The sequence below is a fragment of the Octopus sinensis genome, linkage group LG1 (genome assembly GCF_006345805.1).
Source record: "Octopus sinensis linkage group LG1, ASM634580v1, whole genome shotgun sequence".
NCBI lineage: Eukaryota > Metazoa > Mollusca > Cephalopoda > Octopoda > Octopodidae > Octopus > Octopus sinensis.
In genome coordinates, this window is record NC_042997.1 from 176,278,712 (window position 1) to 176,298,530 (window position 19,819).

The 19,819-nt window shown below is 31.0% G+C and overlaps 1 protein-coding gene across 4 annotated transcripts in view; it reads left to right on the plus strand.

Annotated features, from left to right (window-relative positions):
• LOC115218689 (mucin-5AC) overlaps positions 1-18,403 on the plus strand; it is a 170,864-nt gene extending 152,461 nt beyond the window's left edge. For 3 of the 4 annotated variants that reach the window (XM_036507079.1, XM_036507093.1, XM_029788625.2), the window contains 3 exons: positions 11,544-11,657; positions 14,202-14,363; positions 16,154-18,403. In XM_036507079.1, coding sequence (XP_036362972.1) covers positions 11,544-11,657; positions 14,202-14,363; positions 16,154-16,163 — 286 coding nt within the window. In that variant the 3' untranslated portion in view covers positions 16,164-18,403. The remainder of the gene's footprint in view (positions 1-11,543; positions 11,658-14,201; positions 14,364-16,153) is intronic. The other variant, XM_036507088.1, reaches the window with a different exon arrangement.
• Positions 18,404-19,819: the final 1,416 nt, after the last annotated feature.

The following is a 19,819-nucleotide window of genomic DNA, read 5'->3' on the forward strand; positions in this document are numbered from 1 at the left end:
GGCAAAGTCTCAATTTAGCCTTTCATCCATCTGTGGCTGATAAAATACCAGTCGAGTACTGGAATCTATTTTTGACTCATCCCTCACCCTGACAATTGCTATCATTATATCTCAATTAGAAACTATTATCATTATTATTATTATTAGTAGTAGTAGTAGTAGTAGTAGTAGTGAATGTAGTAGTAGCAGTAGCAGCAAGCTAGCAGAATCATTAGAATGTTGGAAAAATGCTTTGCAGTATTTGATCCAGCTCTTTACATTCAGAATTCAAATCCCACTGCAGCCAATAAAGTGCCAGTCAAGTACTGGCAATGATCATCAACTAAGCCCTTCCCAAAAAGTTACTGGCCTTTTGCGAATATGTGAAGCTATTATTATTATTATTATCATTATTATTATCATTATTATTATTATTAGTAGTTAGTAGTAGTAGTAGTAGTAGTAGTAGTAGTAGTAGTAGTAGTAGTAGTAGTGGTAGTAGTAGTAGTAGTAGTAGCAGCAGCAGTAGTTAGTGTTGCATCACTGAAAACTAGGTCTGGATTCACTAACATAACATTCCTAGCAATAAAATCTACAAATTCTGTCCAAGTGTTGATTTCATTATCATCATCATCTTCTTAACATCCACTTTTCCACGCTTGCATGGGTTGGATGAAATTTGTTGTAGCTGATTTTCTTCAACTGAATGCCCTTCCTGCTACTGACCCTCTCCTGTTTCCAAAACAAGGTAATATTTTCCCCATGGCCAGACATGCTTCTGCAGAATATTGGAAATGAATGACACTGCTTGTATGACAGTGACACTCATTTACAACTTTCACACAATGTCAAGACAAGGAGACACAAGCATATACACTCACATGTCAAGACAAGGAGACACCATATACACTCACATGCATATGGACTGATAAATGACAGATGAGAGTTCTACAATTTCTTGCTGAACAATCTACACAGATGATTTGTATGTAGTCTGGCAGCTGACTTTGCAGACACCCATAAAATTATTAACCATCTTACAAACAATAACTCTGAGCACCTTTTCAAACTCCATCTGTCTAACGCCCGCGGACATGTTTACAAAGTCAGAAAATAGCACAGCTCCCATGACTTTCGGAAACATTTTTTCACGCTTAAGAGTTGCTGAAGTATGGAACAAACTGCTGGCATCAGTTGTTAGTTGTCGGAGCACTGCATCCTTCAAAACTTCCATGCTTCCTAAGATTCGCCAACACTACACCTGATTTTCTCCTCTCCATACACACACAAGCATGTATCTGATTCATACACTGTTCACTTTCCAGACATTTGTACATTACTGCATATTCTTTATATGCATTTTCAACAAGTTGTGCACCTGAGCACTGTATACAATAATTTCATTATTATATAACGATCAAGTGTTTGTGCTGCACGTTTAGCTCACTCCCTCCGTCAAATTGACATTGCCTGTACAAGTGCACCCTGTGCTACCCATCAGATGTCAAATTAATCACAGAACAACATCTGATGAAGTGTTTTGCTCAAAAATGCAAGCATTACCCATTCCAGAAATTGAACCTGTGATCTTGTGATTATAAGTGCAACACCCTAACCACTTAGCCACATGCCCTCACATACATACATGTGTGTAGAGAGAAAGAGAGACAGGATTTCTTCAGTTTCTGTTTACAAACTGTAGTTATTACTTTGTTGGAAGGAAATAGTTTTATCAATGCAAGAATATGAACATGAAAGGTGTCAACAGTTTCAGCCTACAAAAGCAGGTACAAATCAAAGCTTTTATGCAGTCACTCAACCTACAATAAATTTCACTTATCACATACTACATCATCATCTTCATTGTTTTAACATCCACTTTTATACATGTTTGCATGAATCAGATGAAATTTGGTGTGGTAGATTTTCTACAGCCAGAGGCCCTTGTTACCAATCCTCACCTGTTTCAAAGAAAGGTATTATTTCCTTATAGCTGGACATGCTTGTGTGGCAAATTACAAATGAAGGACGCTGTCTGTATTACAGTGACACATCTTTATAACTAATGCATGATGTCAAGACAAGAGAGAGAGACACATGCACACACACACACACACACATGTACACACACATACACATATGTGTGTGTGTGTGTGTGTGTGTGTGATGGGTTTCTTTCAGTTTCCATCTACCAAATTCACTCTCAAGACTTGGTTGGTCTTGTGCTATACTAGTTACTTGCCCAAGGTGCCATACTGTGGGTCTGAACCTCAACGCATGGTTGGGAAACAAGCCTCTTAATCAAACAACCATGCCTGCACTAACCACAATATGGGCATTAACTGCTGGTGATATAAATCTAGGCCTGTGATTTGCTTCTAATGTTATGCCTGAAGCGAATTTGAAATTGAAATCGAAATCAAATTTGATGACTAGCATCCGTGCTAGTGGAGCGCTAAGAGAACCATACGAGTGAGATTGGGGCCAGAACAACAAGCTGGCCTCCAAGCCAATGGCACGTTAAAAACACCATTCGAGCGTGATCGTTACCTGCGTCGCCTTACTAGCACTTGTGCTGGTGGCACATGAAAAAACATTCGAGCGAGGTCATTGCCAGTGCCGCTGGACTGGCTCCTGTGCAAGTGGCACATAAGATGCACCATTTGAGCATGGCTGTTGCCAGTACCGTCTGACTGGCCCTCGTGGTGGTGGCACGTAAAAGCACCCACTACACTCTCGGAGTGGTTGGTGTTAGGAAGGGATCCAGCCGTAGAAACTCTGCCAGATCAGATTGGTGTCTGGTGCAGCCATCTGGTTCACCAGTCCTCAGTCAAATCGTCCAACCCATGCTAGCATGGAAAGCGAACGTTAAACGATGATGATGTATGTAGTGATGGAAAAAATAGAAATCTGTAGGAATAGTATAGTCATTTATGAAGCAATTTAAAATAAAGAAGTATAAAATGCCTTTTCTTGTTCTTTCTTATCTTGCATGTTACTTGGTAACCCCACTAGTACTGGTGGCATAAAAATATGCACTCAGTACACACTGTAAAGTGGTTTGCACTATGAAGGGCATCCAGCCATAGAAACCATGCCAAAGCATGGAGTACAATACAGCCCTGTGTCTCACTGATCCTATCAAACCATCCCACCCAAGCCAGTATTGTAAACAGCCATGACATGATGATGATGACAACAACAATTCAGACTTGTAGCTTATTTCATATTCATTATTCTATGATCTGACATGGTGATATAAGAGTTTATGCTTGAAGCTGTAGTATTTTGAGATTTTGCATATCTACAAACAAAACATTCCAGATAAAAAATAGGTCAAAAACACAGAATAATATTTCTGGAATTTTATGGAATTAATTATTGAGATATTACTATTCTTAGGTAGAAACAGGAAGCCATTTAAAGTGTTTCCACACACATCTCAATACACACACACTTTTATATATTTACTCTTTTATACCATTTAAATATTTAACCAAATTAATTTTCTATATTCATGATCTGTTCCCAGATAACACTGCTCCAGTGTATTTTGTGTTATAGCATCTAATTCCTGAGATTATTTGATGGCTATAATAATGATGATGATTTTAATGTAGGCAATACCATTTACATATATTAGCAACCAAATAAACATTTATTTTCTCTTTGAGTTGTTTAACTTCAAATAATTTTAATGAAAAATATTTAATCTTGTTTCTCATTTCTCACAATTATTTCTCTTGATATAATGTTTAGAACAAAAACAAAACAAGTTTTGTCTGTTTAAGCCTGATATTGCTTGAGAGTGAGTGCATTGAGCTATTTAGCTAATATTGTCCTTTCAGTTTGCTGCTAATTTTGTTGACTTCAGTTGCTTATCAAATTTTTGACGAAATTTTCAGCCAATTACTTGAGCCCTTCAAGTTTGTTCTATAGTCAATTTTTTTAAAGGTAGATTTCCATTTTAACCTGGAATTTCATATATATACATATATATATATACCTTACCAAAACTCAGAAAGCACTTTAGCTCTAATTAGTAACTAACACTTTATAATATATTCTGTGAACCCCATCTAATCTCTTCTTTTTGTATTCCTCCTCATAATCCCCTGTCTCACCTCTAAAACTTTTCCCAGTTCTTTCTCCTCAACACCATTTCGGAATACTTTACCTTTTTTCACTTTACTACATACCTCAACCTATAGAAGTTGAAATAAATTATCAACCCCATCTAATCTATGAAGGCTTACAATATTATAGTATCAATAACATTGTAAAAGATTCTCTTTGGGCTATCTAATAAAGAAAGACATCATATTGAGAAATATAGCATATACTTTAGTTACATCCAAGTAAATGTTTGTCTTATAGAGAAACTTCTCAATACAAATTTCCTCTCTTTCTAGTCCAGCACAGTGTGGTGACTTCCCACTATTACAATTACTTCCCAGAAATTTATTTGCATCAACCACTTGCATTTAACCCTTTCATTAGCAACCCAGCTGAAACCACCTCTGGCCCTGAGTACAAATGTCTTGTTTTCATAAGTTTTGAATTAAAATCTTTTACTAAACCTTAGTTACAATTTATGCTCCTAACACTAGCTGAATGATAACCAAGTTATTTTATTAAATTCTTTGTTATATTTAAAGTAATTGAAAAAAACACAGAGCATCTCAAAATAAATACAGTAACGAAAGGGTTAAAACATCTTACCATTAATTACGTTATTTACGTTTTTTATTGTCAGACATATTATATCTCACTTCCCAGAATCTTGCAATCAATTCCTTTACTTAATTTTCTGCTTGAGAATTGAATCTGTCTAAATCAATTTTCTAGAAAACCAAACCCATGCCTCCAATCTGAGAGGAACAACAGAGGCACTTTCTCTTGGAGAAACAATTATAATGATCAATCAATCTAATATCTAGTAAGATAAACAATGGAATAATATTGCTCTTATATTAGGGATGGTGTTGATGGTACAAACATAAACAAACATCTAAAAGAAGGTTATAGAGACTATATACTATATCTATATTAGCGAAGGCTCAGTCACCAAGACACAAGTTCTGACCTAGAAATACACTGCTTCCTTACATCCATTAGTTAACAACCAAAAATGTTATCCATCTCTCAGAGTTGGTCTAGTTACTTAATGCCAGGTCTATTCTCTCATTACTATTTTTTCCCATAATTTAAAGTACATCAAGCCAATCTTGCTTGACCTACTGGAAAAAAGACAAATCTCATTTAAATGGCTGTTAAAAAAGGAATGACATGTGGATAGTGTAATTCTTGATATATTATGGCTGGGAAAAAAAGGGGCAGGATGGTCACAACTAGAATGCCTTTGATAATAGGTCTGATTCAATCAGGGTTGACCTGGGACTAAATAACAAGAAATTACAATATTTTTTTCCATTCTCACATTTATCTGTGAAGTTATCTCTCTTTCATGTATTAGATTATATTTGATAAAACTGAAAAGAAAAATATTTGTATTGTATGAAAAGACATTTTCAATAGTAAATGCAAGCAAATGTGACTTATTTGTATCTTATATGTTTTACCAGTTTCATTATAATCTGATCCTTGTTTATAATGATGAAGTTTAGATTTCTCCTTGTCAATATGTTATCGTTAAATCAAATATTAATTACAACATACTAAAGAGCATGATTACTTTACTCATTGATAGTTAAGAAAGAAATGATTACTCAAAAATAGACTCATTAACTGTCAGATGTACTGTTATAAATTTCTTATGCCAGTGAACAAGCTACTCAACTCCAATGATGAGTTTTCCAGACAATATACTATAATGAAAACAAAAAATTACATCTCAAAGATTTGTCTTTTTTTGTTCAAGGCCAGAAAATGCTTCAGCTACAGACTTTCTATAAATCTCTAGTAAGATAAACAATGGAATAATATCTCTCTTATATTTGGGATGGTGTTGATGGTACAAACATACACATCTAAAAGAAGAGTATAGAGACTATATACTATATCTATATTAGTGAAGGCTCAGTCACCAAGACACAAGTTCTGACCTAGAGACACACAGCTTCCCTACTCTGCCTACTCTCTTATTACCCAAATAACCTCTGCTCTTCTAAAAGTAACAATTGTATACCACTTCCACTTAGGTTCCTCCTGACACACTAGTCTCTCCTACTCTTGAGACTCATGCTGTTTTTCATACTTAAGCCCTGCTTTCTCCTACCCGGATCTATTCAGCTTGGCTGCCAGCATCAATTCTGTTTGAATTGATTTCATATTCAGTGTAATGATACACTTTTATAGGCTAATGAATGACATGAAAATCATTTTTGCTATAAATCAATAAATAAAGAGTTGTTAGCAATTAAAGTTTGAAAATTTTGGGTAATTTTAGCCACTCGTAAGCCGTAGACGCATTCATTTCTGTTTCCATAGTAACAAGTGGAACATGAGAACTCTTTTGTCTGTGAGAAAGCTCGTGTTGGCAAATATATTGAAACCACTTGTTCTACTTGTCTATTGACAATTGAGCATGTAAATTTATAAACTGGTCAACAAAATGTTTGTTTTTAGATAAATCTTTTTAAGTTCATGTTATCGCATTAAATGCATACTGAATGCTTAAAACTACAAAATATTTGTTGTTTACTCATTACTTTTTGTCATAGAGGTCGTTGTGAGGTGTGCTAAAAATAACAACTGAATTACATTTTGGGATGAATCTTTTAAGTTCGTGCTATTACGATGCTCTTAAAACTACAAAAGACGTGTTTACTCTTTCTCAACAACTTATGCTATTTTCAGGATGTTGACAAAATGTGCAGTCATGCACAAAATGACACCTTCCAAATCTTGTTTCCTGACTGGGTGAAAATGATCAAACTTTAAACCTCTATAACTTTTTAAAAACATTTTTCTGGAAAAAATGAAATAACTCCAGCAATTCAGCTTGGAAAAGTATATTAATGTGCCAAATTTTAAAATTTATGATAAACTTTAATTTTTGAAATGCTGGCAACCAAACCATATAGATCCACCCACCCACCTTTTTTTCCATCCTCCTTGTTCAGAACATCAATCCCCAAGCATTCTCTTTTTACCCTTCATTTTCTCTGCAAATATACAAACTGAGCATCAACTATATGAATCCCACCAGTATTGAGGCTCAAAGGCAAAGATCATGCTCATTACCCTTTACTCTTGATTATGCACCATCAACAAAAATAATGTTCCATAATTTAAATGATAAATCCTACCAGGTTGCTGTTACTCTAGAGAAGAGAAACCTTTTCAAAAGAGCTCCCCATGATGTTAATGACTCAGTCTTGGCAATTAATTAAATAACAAGCCTTTTATTTTTATCTAGCACCCACTACAGATCATCTCACATCTACATAAGCTTGGCTTTAACTTCATTTTATATTTCACTTTCACAAGCTTGCTAAATATATTTGGTTCAGGATCCTATTTATATGAAGCATCTCATATTATGTTTTTAGACTACTAACCTCCTCATTGAAGACAAACTTTTATATATATATAAAGCTCTTATATTTTGATCTGTTTGAACTATGGTTATCATCAGGTATCTTATTCCTGTATATGCATGTAGTATCATATTGGATTCATCAATTAAAAAAAAGTGAAAAATTTATTGGTCTGTCTATCTTGCCAGTGTACAGGCAGAGTAACTTTTTGCATGATGAGTTAAATTTAACCACTGGCTTTACCCTTGGTAGTTCCCTTCTACTAATTCTTTTGCGTTCAAAAACTCATCTGGTATTATGTTCATATTCATGAATAAGACCCAATGTTGATCAAAGCATAGTGTAGATCTATATGTTAAAGAAATTTTATATGCCAAGATGATAGGCTGTAGCCTGCCAAAAAAATTATGACTTTTTTAATATACATGTGTTTGTTCCTTTCCAGATTTTCTTTCTGAAGATTTTGCCATCAACATACTTTTGACAAATATCTTCATAATTATCCTAATTTCAGTCTATTACTGGGACAACATATGAATATTAAAGTTATATCACAGAATTAAACCGTTTACTTCATTCTGCTTCATATTGCTCAGATAAATCAGTTTCTGAACCAACTCTTTATTCATTTTCTTTCTATGTATGTTTGTTTGAGACTCCCTCTCTCTCTCTCACACACACACACTCTCTCTCTCTCTCTCTCTCTCTCTCTCTCTCTCTCTCTCTCTCTCTCTCTCTCTCTTATAGAGATACATATACATACATTTAAAACTACTTAACATGATCATAATTCCTTTAAATATATCAGTGTATCCTGACCATTTTAACATTATTAATAAATTACCTAATACAAACTTTTAAAGAATATTATTCAACACTTATTTCAACTTTATCACCATGCAAAAAGCATTCCCATAATATTAAGAAACTAAAATTACTGCCATTTTGAATCTCTTTAATAAATGGTGTTATTCAGTATTGTCTACACTTTAATATCTAAGTGTTCTGCATGGCTTTCTGGTAAGAATATGTCTTTTTTATTAACCAAAAAAAGTTATTCATTTATTTACCATAAGTTTTTTTTTTCTATTGTTCTGTATATTGACTCTTAGTATGGTGAACAGGATTGCTGTTGGCCACACTAATATTTTGTATTTGGTGTTGAAATACATTGAAACGCCTTGCACTTTGTGGCCTCTTTGTAATGTGATCCAAAAGAGTGTGTTTTACTTTTTTTGTTTTACAATAATGATACCTACAAAATCATATCTATGATATTTTAAATTAATTTTTCAGAGAAATATTTGAATTCTTATTTCATATATAAGCAAAACTCTTTGGGTGTCAGCGTTATTGAAAAACTCTATTCTAGTATAATGTGAAGTTCCTATTACATAACAGTTTATCTTAATGAATATATCAAGGCAAAAATTGAATCATCATATATATTGAGAGATATATATAGCACTGAGGGTGGCAGTATTTGTTCAAGCTTTTCCAAAAGTAGTTAACAGTTTATAACTTCAAATTATAAATGGTGCATTTATTTATACATAGAATTAAAGGTTGTAAACAGCAAGATGATGGTAGTGGTGGTAGTAGTAGTAGTAATATTAGTAGTAATAATAATGATAATAATAATGTTTACAATTTTCTTTCAAATTAGGATTTATTGCTTTAATATGAAAATTAATTGTGGCACATACATTGCAAGTATTGTTTCATGTAGAAAAAGAATAACATTTTATTAATAAATTTGCTTATATATTTGTTTTTGGCAGAAATGTAGTTTGAATTGTTTTACTTGGTGTCTTTTTTATACATATAAACCATCATTTGAGAGAAAGACAATTGGAATATATATTTATTGTTTTAATAGAAGGAAAAAAAATGTAATAATTGCTTTTGGTCTATATACTGCTTTGTTAAACCTGTTTACTAATTTTTTTCCATTTCTGTATCAAATTGTTGCTAGTCCTTATATAAAAAGATTAACAATGTACACACGTATACACTCATATCTCAGTCTTTCTCACTCTCTCTCTCTCTCTATTTATGTGTATGTGTGTGTATATATATATATATATATATATATATATATATATTCATCAACCAACCATCCAAAATATTATAAATCATTACTTAAGAACATATTTGAGGGTAACAGATTTCCATATACATATTTCATTTACATATTTGTATTTTTGCAAGAGAGACAGGGAAAGAGAAAGCATGAGAGGTAGATGGAAGGACTATTTTACTTAGAGATTCACACTTATAAAAGATCATTTATTTTATTGATACATTTTGTTATTAGACCATAATGAAGTAACTGATTTGTGATAAATCAAATAGAAATAATTGAATTTCAACCATTTTTTAACATCCAAAATACTTTTGCAAAATAAATAGATGATTTTATTTATTCTCAAATGTTTGTAATAACTTTTAAAAAAACTTTCTATTTGTCTGCTTTTATTCAAAAATAATATTTGAATTTTCTTTATTTATTTTTAAGAGTCCTAAATAGTTTATAGTAATAATTATTGTGCTTCTTAAATATTAAACATCAAAATACTATGTGCTCTGTTTCTGAATTTACAATTACTGCTAACTATTTCTTTGAGATATTCGAGGTAAAATATTTGTTTATCAATTAAGAGAAATAAAGGATGGGTGGGGGATTGTCTTTTTATGTAATAGATATTTTCACTCCTCTTATATATGAAATCAAGTGTCTCCCAAGCAATATTATTTTGCTTTGAGATTTGAATCAGTGTCAGAATATAGAAATATAAAAGCTATTTGTACTGTATAACAGGATCTGTTTTAGTAATTTCCTGTACTCTTGGATAAAACCCAAGCAATATTGAAACCAATGATTATCTTGGTTAACTGTAGCCAGTTAGATAACTTGAAACTTTGGAGGAATACAGGTTGACCTTCTGGCAGCCAAGTCTATAACTACTTGAGTCTTGTTGCCAATTTTAATAATTTCACTTCAGTGGGCTGGGGTTACTTTTATTTCTCTTTTATCATTTCTCCTAAGCCTATAAATCTTGAACTTATATCTTACTGGAGAATGTTAACCTATCCAGAGGCACTATGATTAAAAAAAATACAAGCTATATTTAGAAAGAGATATATGCTTTAAGGGATACACTTTGAAAATCTCAGACTTTAGTTAAAGCATTATAGCATCTTTTAAACAAAATTAGTTCATAGAATTTTAATTAGGAAATAGTGATCTTAAGTAGTTGTGTACACAAAGTTCCCAATAAGCTAAACTGGTAATTCTGTTTTGATTCCTAGTTATAGCTTCTTCACCTCACTTATGTTTCTAATGCAGTTGCAAAAGTTGTGAATTCTACATCGTCCTGTATTACTAAAGTAAAAAATATATACATCCGTTTACCAAATCAATAGAAGTTAACAGCAATTATAATAACATAATATTAATATTTTGAAAGAATATTTGTATGGAATATGTTTTATTCTATACATTTTTATTTTCTCATTCAGTTCTTTACTGATCATTTTAACATGCTCTATTTAATATTACTTCTAAAATCAAAATTTAATTTATATTATCAATGTGTTTAAATAGAATTTGATTTTTAATATTTAAACTCTACAGTTACTTTGTAAATTTTACTTTTCAACTTTCTTGGTAGTCATATTTCATTTCAGCTTCTAACTTTTAAATAATATCTCTCTCTAGTTCAAAGAAACTGTGCTACAAATTGTTCCTTCTGAACTAATTCTATCATTTTTTTTTCAATTACCTTTCTAGAATACAATTTATTACAACAACAACTAAAACCAACTTCAGATCATTTATTTGTTTCTTTTTCTTTTGTTATATTGAATGATCTCTCTATTTTGTATAAGTGTGACAAATGTGACAAATCAATCATCTTGTTTGAATAGTAGTTAATATTGCACTAGATATTAAAATGGATATTAATGATGAATTAGATAACCTTGTAGTTGAGCATATAACAAATAGTTTCTTGTCATTTATATTTTTAATATATGCCTCTTAAATTTCTTTTGTTGCAGTAAATGTGATACAGTGGTTACTTCTGAGAAGCAGGTGTACATGTCTCCTTATAGAATGCAAAATTCTGGCCCCAATACAAGTTTAAGACTTGGACCCATGGATAAAAACCTTTTGTAAGTATTATCATTTAAAAAACTCATTGTTATAATGTTGATTGATTACCAGTATGAATGAACATTATTGCATGTTGTATAAATTAGAAAAATCTTTAAATGATGATACTTGCTTTTTCTGTTTGTATTTTGTATTGTTTTTTTTATTAGATACCATTCCTAAGGTGAGATATGTTACTCTTTTTTATTGTTAAATACTGTAATTGAGAAACTCTATAAAACTGAACTGAACTGCATGTGCTAGTAACAGTTCAAGTTCTATTCAATTGTATCAGTATAATACTAGCATACATGCCACCAACCCTTTGGTGAACCAAAGTCAAGACAGCTTCAGCTAAACTTCAATTCATAACTTTGCATTATTGCCAAGTTATTCCCATATAAAACAACAATCTCTAATGATATATTGCTAGTTAGATAATAATTGTGATCTCTTCATAAACCACAAAGCTCTCACAGAATAATCTTATCCCTGCCCCTCATTTTCATGTGATGATGATACAACCATGGTTGAAATAGTTCATGTATGGCTGCTAAATACATTCACAAAAATTCAAAGAGAATAGTGATCTTATATGTTAAAGTGTTATACTTCAAGTTTTGCTTTTACTGTGTCTGTTAAACTCAGATTTGCTTGACACAGTAAATTAGGCTCAAACTCTTTTACAAGTTCATGCACTTATTGTGTAGTGGTTTCATGAAGTAATCTAAAGTTATTAAGATTGTATACATTCTCCAGGATAGTTATGCATAACATCACTCAGCACATGAAAACCATCCATTTTGTGTATGCAAAAATGTTTCATCTTACTGCAAAGATAGTTTATTGGACTTGGAATAGTAGGATTTAAAAAGGAAGCTTGATAAAGTATATGATCAGCAACTAGATAATCATGATTTCAAAATCTCTTTAGAATCATCTTCTGGTTTAGTGTATTCCTGTCTAAATCTTTATAGTGAAAATAAGTATGTTTACAAGTTTAAAATGCATTAGTTGTAGAAAAGTTTTGTCTATTCTATAAACTTAATCTATTCATGTAATTTTTTAAAATTTAAATCATTTTCTGTTGAAAAAAGTCAAAGTAATAATGGAGCTCTTCAAGGTAGGATAAATATTTATTCATGCATTAGTTTAACATTCATTGTTTATGTATAAGCTTGATATTGTTCATATATTAAATATATTAACAGAGAACAGTGTTTTGGGTTTTTTTGTGAAGGTAGTCTGAACTTTAAATTGTTTTTTAGAAATGTGTTTTATCTCATTCTCTATAGCAGCTAAGATATCCATCTGTTCCATGGGAAAGAGTATAGTCTTTTACAAGAAACTATTCTATAGTGATTCCAGTTTGAGACTGTGAACTACAAACATCTAAAACAAATATTGCATCAAACTATTACACTATCTTATTGAGAGCAGTAGTCCAGCATGACCCAGCCCAGTGGCTAAAACCAGTAAAAGAAAGAAGTTACCCGTGTGGCTTCATTTTTATATTTAATTTTGTACTATTTTTTTTTTATCAGTACCTGATGGACTAAATTCTGAATCACCTGATGTACATTTTGAATCACATAGGCATTGGCTCTGAGCTTGTTATATCAGAAATTATTTATGTCCCCATAATACTACCTCTGCACTGATTCAGTTCTCTATAAAATTGGTATGAATGCTGGTAGTATTATCATATAAAACATTAAATTATTGTACAATTTGTACTTTCTAATCCACTTTTAAAAATATATTCTTCACATGCTGCAAATATGTCATCAGAAGTCTTACATGGCTAAACTGTTTCTCTCATCATCATAGTTATTTATCACCAACATCATTGTCTTCATCCTCATTGTCTTTACCCTCATCATTATCATTGCCATCATCATCTCTATCGTCACCGGATTCAACATCAACATTTTCATCTTTACCAATATCTTCATCATCATCATTATACTCATTATCATTGTTGTTACTCTCATTATCATCATTGTCATCACATATCTAAGCATCTGTTTTAGATTTAAACACTTTGTTATTTCATCTGTGAGTCAAACTTTCTAAGTCTAGTCTAAAAGCTGGATTTAAAAATGAAGTTTTTAGACTAGACTTAAAAAGTTTGACTAACAAATTCACATAAAGATAATATAACTGTGTTTAAAAGGACATGGGCTTTGTGATTCAAATCTTGTCCAATTCTGAGATTATGTGACAGAGCAACTACAAGAACAATATGGGGGGTAAATTCACTGAAGAATTGACCTAACAGTTTAATAAAATGACACCTCAAATTTGAATACTACCAAAGCAGATTTATAACAACTTAATTTTGATGACAGGTTTAAAAGTTTAAAAGAAACACTAGAAATTCAAAATCAATTTATGATTAGGAAAAAAGTTTCCAATAAAATCAACATCATTACTATTGCTAGTTTTTAAAATTTTCCGTTTGGCATATTCTTATCAATTTTTGGAAATAGCTAGTTGTTTAGTTTATTTTTAAACTAATTCCCTTTTCTATTAATTCATAATTATTTATTTAACTTTTTCAGACCATCTTATGTTGGAGTAAAAGGACCAAACCCAGAGAATTTCAGGGGTCCAGATTCTAATTTAGTAAAAGGTTCAGTGAAGGCTCGAGGAGCTGACCCACTCAACAGGTGTAGACCTCTCAATTCCGTACAAAACCAAGATCCTGTTCTCGTTACAAAATTGTAACTTATTTTCTTTTGTTTTATTTTTGTTGTTGTTTTTTTCATTTATTAATTTATTATTTTATTTGTTAGTAATAGCAATAATGTTTAAAATGCTGCTTTTCATTAACAGCCCAATTAAGAGTTAAACCAAAATATGTCTTATTTGATATGCATTTAAGAAAGAAATTATTTTTAAAATGTATAAGCATGCTTACAAATTATTTTTGTTTTCAGTTTTCAGATGTTCTTTTGTTTTATTTATGTATAATTTTTATCTTATTTCTTTTAGATTTTTCTACAAAATGCTCTTTTTTCAATTAATTTTGAAATGTTGCTAAATTATTATTGCATGGGAAGTTAGGAAAACCAATTTATATTTTTTGTTGGTTTCTTTTTACTGAATTTTTACTCCATTGCCAACATTCAATTATAATGATTGTTGAATCTGTCTCACTATATAGGGATGAGTGAATCAAATAGCACATGTTCAAAGGGAATTGTTTCTGTAAAACTCTGAATAAAAATCAAACAGCAAAAATTCCTTCTGAGAATGAAATTTGAAAGAGACAGAAAAACTCAACTGAATCCGGAAATATTTAGACAATATCACCAAAATGATGTTATCATTTGTGTATATTGATAATGAAAAATTTCACTCAATCTTTTGTCCAAAAACAACCTTTGAACGGCACACAGCCAAGTGGTCATCAGCTCAATATTATTTCATTTACAAAAAAAAAAAAGCCTTTATTGAACAGAAAAAATAGAGAAAGATGAAATAACAAAATATCTTAAATTGAAATCAAATAAAATTTTTATTTATTTTCTCCATCCACATTTAATTTTTGATTAAGAGATTCAAGAAATTATCCTTTTTCACGTATCTGATACACTTCCTCTATCCAACTTATTTTTTAAAAAAACTTTTAAACATTAATTAATCTAATACAGCTGGTTATCTAATATCGTTTACCTAATTATATCATTAACCAGGATATAAAAATTTTATCAAAATTTTGAAGCAAACTAGGTTAAATTCTTTCTATATTGTTTTCTTTTTAATGGAAAATAAACATAGCATGTTACTTATGAATTGAAATTAATAAAAATAACCTATGAAATTCTTTATATATATTATCAAATCTTTCGCTACTCAACCATAATTTGAGGAGTATTAATCAATTTTGGCTAACAAAACTGAAACAAGTACACTCCTCTTTTGCTGCTAATTCTCTTGAGAAAGGCTTGAGTGCCACTCACTCTCTTTTTCTCCACTTTTAAATTTGTGGCATTGTGCCTAATGTAAGAGATGAACTTTTAAGAATCTTAAGAGGAGACAGAAACCTAAATTTTGTAACAGTGTGGCTTGGAAGAGCTAAGGGTTTATTGGCTTGAATACATATGTGAGGTTTCAGCAGTTCTTCACTCAGTCTTTTGCGTATCTCTTTAAATTTATCTATCAACACTAGGAATAGCTATTTAGCAAGTAATTTTTAATAACACAAAGATTTGATAAGGTAATATTGTTAATTCTTTGGAAGTTAAAACTGATTAAATTGTTACAGATTTTGATTAACAGTTTGAAATTCTGTATTAAAATTTTTAAAAACACGTAAGTTCTTGCACAACCAAATTCAGTTCTGGCAATGAATATTTACTTCCTATGAAGTTCTTGAAAGCACTTTTTTTTATTAAATTTTTTGATATGTTTTCTTATTTCTCTATATCCTTCTTATCTTTGAAAAATATTTACTAAAACAATTGCAAAATACTAATAATACTGTTTTACTTTCTTTTTTTCATTTAAGTGGCAAATAAACCAACTTCTCTTTTATTGAAAAATGCTAGAATCAAAACAGTGGAAAAGTACTTACATTGAAGAACTGAATATCAAAAATAACTTAGCAAATATTCATTTATTGTACTAAATACTTAAATTGGTTGTTTCAATGAAACTTTTAATGCTTGAGGAATTTCTAGTCCTTTAAAGCAAATACAAAAAGTAACTGAATCACTTTCTTCTCATTTTATTCTCTTTTCTTTTAAATAATAAAATAAGTTTATGGCTCAAACTAATCAATTAGTTATATAAGTTACTGAATATTTAACTAATGAAATTTTTGCTCTTCAAATTTTTTCCTTTGCATTTCAAGTTATATGACCTTAAATGTATGTGTGTGTGAATATATACATATATACCCACACATATATGCACACTCATACATACATACACACACACAGACATATATATATATATAAATAAATATATATATTCCTATGTATCTTACATAGGTAATCCCTCCATAAAAGAAAGTTGAACATATTGTATATAGCTTGTTGAAAATGTTTTATGAAATGCTTTTTATTATTTCTTTTTTTCTATAATTTTTAAAGTATTATTTAAATGTAATTATTATAAAGATATTTCACTTGAAATTTTTTAAAAAATAAATTTTAAAAAGTGACAAGTCTTTCCAGTGAAAAACAAAAATTATGAAAAACTACTCTATTTAATTCTTCATGATATTCAGTGCCTGTGAATTGGTTTAAAGAATTGGGTTCGCGCTTTATTGTCTTCTATGTCAGCTACTGATGCTTGGTCTGTAGCCAGAACTATTGAAATATCTATTGATTTCTTGTTGTTTTTAATGTACATACCAAAGTAAATTTGCCTGGGAGGAAGAGGAGACAGATATTAAGTGGATCTGAAGAGTTAAAAGGTTTATTGTGCTCTTCTTTAAACCGCTATCATTGCACAACAAAAAAAATGTTTAATTTTTATTGAAACTTTTTCATCTTCTGTTTTTATTTTTTTATCCCATTCATCACAAAATGTCTTTCTATTCATTTAATATATGAAGACATTTATATCTGCTCAATTCTTATACATCATAAAGAAAACCTTTTCTTTATTTAAGGGCCTGTTACTAAAACTTATAGATAAGTATGGTTTGTGAGAAAGAGTGAAGCAATACATATATGTGCATGTACATCCATGCGTATAAATATATGCATTTGAGGAAGATGTTTGTATGACATATGTAAACCAGCTCCATACACAAGTAAATCATAGACATTTACTGTCCCACCACAAGAATATTGGGCACAAATACTTTACTTGACATCAATTTCTATATTAACAGCTCATCACGACATCTGTTGATAATACTCTTGTTTTCAGCTTTCAGACATGTTGCTGGTTCATTTTTCATTGATATTAATAATGTTGCTTCAATTAATATTACAGTTATAATCCAATAACTACCTACATGTAGATGGATTTACCAATATACGAAATATCCAGTTCTTGTTATATAGAATATACAGAGTATCTACTGTTGGTACCATGATTTCAAGGCCCTTTGTGCATATATGTATATACTCATCTTATTCTCAACTTGAAAATCTTCAAAAATACAATATTAAGCTGTTAGTAATTTGAAACAAATATGTTTAGAAAGGAATTAAAAGAAAATTATAAGAAAACCAGAATGGTTTGCCTTTGAAATGTTGTTGTTGGTGGTATTGTAATGTCAATTTATCTCTATGCATAAAAAAAATATTTAAAGAGTTGAATTGTTTGAAAAAATAAATAACTAAAACTCATTATAATAAAAGTTAAATGAAAAAAAATGGAAGCTTCCTATATCTTTTAAGTCATATAAATTGTTACAATTTCTATATTTTTCTTTGAAATATAGAAAATCTTGGGTTTTTTTTTTTTTTTTGAATTTTGAGTTTGTATGATAACAAGTTTGTTATTGGTTGTAGTTGTTATGATTGATATTTTAGTGTGTTCAGTTCAATAAATATATTGAACTGAAGATATATATCAATAACTAACATTAAAATGTTTTGCTCTATGAGACACTCATTTTGTTCTCATATTTGCTAAAAACTTGCAAACTGCACCGTTTATGTGTTTTTCACATTTTTACTTGATTTGAAGACTATATGCATGAAATTGCTCAGACAGTATGCAAAAGAAGAAAAGAAAATTTGTTGTTAATTCTTTTCCCTGCCAATTGCATATTTATAGAATAAATGCTTAACAAGTTTTAGATTGTTCAGTGTTTATAATTTTTGCTAGACATAGACTGTTTGTTGCTATTTTTTTTTTTTTTCCAATGAAAATGGATTGACACTTTATGTTATTACTATCACTATGTTGTATTCCTGGTAAAAAGTTACAACTCCTGCTCAGTTTTCAATAATTTCATCAACCTAGCTATAAATAAATAACAACCAATTGTTGTTAGGAATAGCACCTAACCATAGAAACATGCCAAAGCAGACACTGGAGCGTAACGCTGTCCTTGGGCCCATCAAACCCTGTCAAACTGTCCAACCCATGCTAGAATTTAAACATGGGCATCAAATGATGATGAGACATGGCTGTGTTGTTAAAAAGGTTTGCTTTACAATCTTACTATACAGCACCTTGTGCAACAGTCTTCTACCATAGTCTCAGGCCAATCAATACCCTGTTATTGGAACAGGATCACAGAAAACTGCAAAAGTCCTTTGAGTGAGTGTGTGTGTGTATTTTTCGCAGATGTTATATTGACGAAGAAATATAAATATAGTGAGCAAACTAAAAAGTAAAAAAAAAATTTGGGGGAATAATAAAAATAATAAAAACATTCTTTAAATCCTTTGTGATACTTATTCTGTACTGATTCACAAATGCTCCCTTGCCACATTTGTTGTCATAAATGTAGGGAGCCAGTGATAGACCAGTCAGAAATTTGTAACCAACAATACTATTCACTGATTGTGATATGAAATATATAATAATACTGTTCTTCACTGTAAGTAGCACAGACCTACAGTGGCTTACTATGACTTGGTGAACCACATCACTTATTTTTTCTAACCCTACCTCATCAGAACTGCAACCTTCAGAAATTCTCTCTCAAGATTCAAGCGAGGTCGTTGCCAGTACTGCCTGACTGGCCCCTGTGCGGGTGGCACTTAAAAAGCACCCACTACACTCTCGGAGTGGTTGGCATTAGGAAGGGCATCCAGCTGTAGAAACTCTGCCAGATCAAGATTGGAGCCTGGTGTAGCCATCTGGTTCGTCAGCTCTCAGTCAAAATCGTCCAACCCATGCTAGCATTGAAAGCGGACGTTAAACGATGATGATGATGATTTCCTCATTAACACCAGCCTGTAAAACTTCATGCCGAACAGGAAACTTAACAGTCTGGGAGATTTCATAAATCCTTTGACACAATGAGCAATGTTTCTCTTACTGAAAAATTACAATTTTCAATTAAAACAAAGTGCTCTATAAATTCATATGGGTGTGGTCATTAATTCAGTGCTGAAACCTAATCTTCCCATCAACAATTTCAGTGACATATTCAAATGATGGAAAGTGTTTTTCAAGTCTCTACCATAACTACTGTTAACTTGAGTATGCTTCATAAATCACTGGATTGCACAATGTTATGATGAGACATACAGTAGAT